This window comes from Trametes versicolor (assembly GCF_000271585.1).
Source record: "Trametes versicolor FP-101664 SS1 unplaced genomic scaffold TRAVEscaffold_196, whole genome shotgun sequence".
NCBI lineage: Eukaryota > Fungi > Basidiomycota > Agaricomycetes > Polyporales > Polyporaceae > Trametes > Trametes versicolor.
In genome coordinates this window covers 1-2,566 of record NW_007360516.1, presented here as the reverse complement: position 1 = coordinate 2,566, position 2,566 = coordinate 1, and the positions used below count along the sequence as shown (strand labels likewise).

Genomic DNA, 2,566 nt, shown 5'->3' with positions numbered 1-2,566 from the left:
AGACGATGGAAGATGAAGCTGGCCAAGAACTTTGCCAGCGAACGACATTCAACACAGCTTTCCCGATGGCATGGCAGTCCCAAAAAGGAACATCATTTTGATCGCTGACCAAGCTCTCGCACAGCCCTCCTGCAGTCGCACCAGTTGCTGGCTTTGCACTTCGCAACTGCCACCTCATCTTGCGACCATCTCCCCTGCTCCCTTCTGTCTTCTTGCCTTGTTGTGCACCCCAATGGCTTCCAACTCTTCTCGCAATGAACACCCTTACGACAACAGACTCAGGTACTGGAAGAATGAGTCTTCCATCGCACCTCATGAGCTCTCCGATGCTCTGATGATAGAGTGGTTTAGCCTGCCTTACAGTGTCGAGACCGAGAAGTACCACAATCCCCCTTTGCGGAAAGCGATGCGGGGTGCAACCCCGAAGCTCCAGTGCTACATCCCTAACCACTTGCGCGAGCTCGTGCGCTTCGTAGTCAGGATCCTGGCATTATATCAACACCTCGCAGCCCGTGTCCCTTGGATCGACATGCGGGCGAAAGCCAGTGCCAACAACCAGCCCACCCTCGCTGCATGGGTGCACCAGATGTACTCTGGTTTGCGGCTCAATGCCTACGTTGCCCAGCAGGTGCTCGGGGGTGTCGTCGACAAGGTCAAGGCAATCACCATCGCAGAAGGTCTCCGCGATTCCAGTACCGCTGCATCGTCTCGCAGATTCCCCCTCTCTTCCCACATCCCTGAGCTCATACAATTCCTATTTGAGCAAGTCGCATTTGGAACCTCGTGTCCCGAGACCATCGACCTGCCCGATCCAGTGTTTCGCATCGGCGAAAACGATTGCAGATATTTTCCTGACCCCATTATACGTAAGTGGTCGCATCACGTGTGCACAACCCTGCTGATCTGCCTCCATTAGTGGTCAAGAAAAAGATCGCCGAAGGCAGCAGGCACGCACTTTGCCTGCAGGGTGCAAAGACATGCAGCAGCCCCGACATCGAAGTTACCGACGATGGCTACGATGTACACTTTGCAGAGGCCGTGCTAGGAATCCAGGAGATGTTCAACAACTTCTCTATGCAGGATGCCGAGCAACTTGATGATCTCGTAAGCTTCCACATCTTGTGCATATATATATTCTAACATAGACTCGTTCAGGAAATCAACTACCCTGCTGGGCCAGGTAACCCCGAACTTGATCCAGTCGGACCCACCACCCTGTTTGTTCCACACATGGTGGAGAACAGCTCGGCCCCAGACTGTGTGGTCCAGGAGGAGGACGAGATTGCTGCATTTGGCTCTGGTGCTGCAGCTCCGAAGAGCAAGAAGCGACCCAAGACCAAGCAAGGTGGTGTGCAGCCGAAGGTAAGTCAGTTTCACTGCCCAATCTCATTCATTTTCTCATACTTCAGCCACATAGAAGAAGCCCAACACAGGCAAGCCGGACCAGCACGACAAGGGAAAAGGCAAGGATATCCGAGGCCAGGATAATCAACTCTCGGGCGAGCAGCCTGCAGGCAGCAACACACTATCCAAGGTATGTCGCTACTAGCTGTAGTTGGATGCCAATGTTAACCTAGATGGGTTGTTTCCAGGAGAATGAGCCTGGCCCTTCCAAGACTGTGCCTGCGGGCAGTGGTGGACCATCGCCATCTGTGGAAAGTCCCAATATGGAGGTATATATTATTTCTAAGCCCATACTGCCCTCGCTCACACCTTGATTACCCTACTACCAGCGCCACAGAGACAAAGAAGCTGCTACCAACAGCAAGGGAGGCGAGGAAATGGATGATGTAAGCTGCACATAATCTCGTCCTGGTATAGCAGCCTAACAGTTTGCGACTCTGAACAGTTTGGCTCGCCTGATGGAGGTATGTTTCAAAATGCTTAGTCTGTTCCTGCTTGAGGTGCCTGTGTCCCGAGTACTATAAATATTAAATTGGGTTCTGGTGTATATGTCAGACCCCTTTATGGTTACGGGAAACATAGAGCAAGATCATTGTATGTGGCTTCCTAGCTGGCAGTGCCGGTCTACCAAACTTACAGCTTCACAGCGGGCGGACAACTGCACATGCCATATGTCCTCAGGTCACCTCCTGTGCCGCAGTTTTTGCCGCATAGCAACACTCGTGCCGCCGAAGGTGTGTACATATCCCCCTGATCTGAATGGATTTCATCAATCTGATACCATTGGCTTGAACCTACACAAGAAATGGCCTGGACCCTCGCAAGCAGCATGAACTTGAATGGACAGGCTCCAGCATCCCAAACTCCGAAGCGGCAGTTGTACCCAACCCGGCCTAACCTGAATCTCAACAGTCCGACAGTGCGCAGGAACCCTAGCAACACCCAACCAATCCTGCTCAGGCCTTTACTTGCTGGCGGTCCTGCTGGTTCTTCTACTGGCGATAGGCATGCCTATTCACTGAACATTCTGCTCGCCATTGCAAAAAAACCAGCCTCTCAAGATGAAGACTCCCTGATAGGTGCTATCACACTAATGGCAACAAATGCGGGATCCTTTCGTAAGCTTTACAAACACAGCCCTGGCGAGTTTCAAGAGATGGTG

At 52.2% G+C, this 2,566-nt stretch overlaps 1 protein-coding gene across 1 annotated transcript; it reads left to right on the top strand.

Moving 5' to 3' along the window:
• Positions 1–232: 232 nt before the first annotated feature.
• Positions 233–2,158, top strand: TRAVEDRAFT_54807 (uncharacterized protein; the record flags this gene model as incomplete). Its single annotated transcript, XM_008047742.1, has 8 exons — positions 233–866; positions 917–1,104; positions 1,156–1,362; positions 1,418–1,534; positions 1,593–1,673; positions 1,734–1,790; positions 1,850–1,868; positions 2,052–2,158. The coding sequence occupies 8 exons, from the start codon at positions 233–235 to the stop codon at positions 2,156–2,158; spliced, it is 1,410 nt and encodes a 469-aa protein (XP_008045933.1).
• Positions 2,159–2,566: the final 408 nt, after the last annotated feature.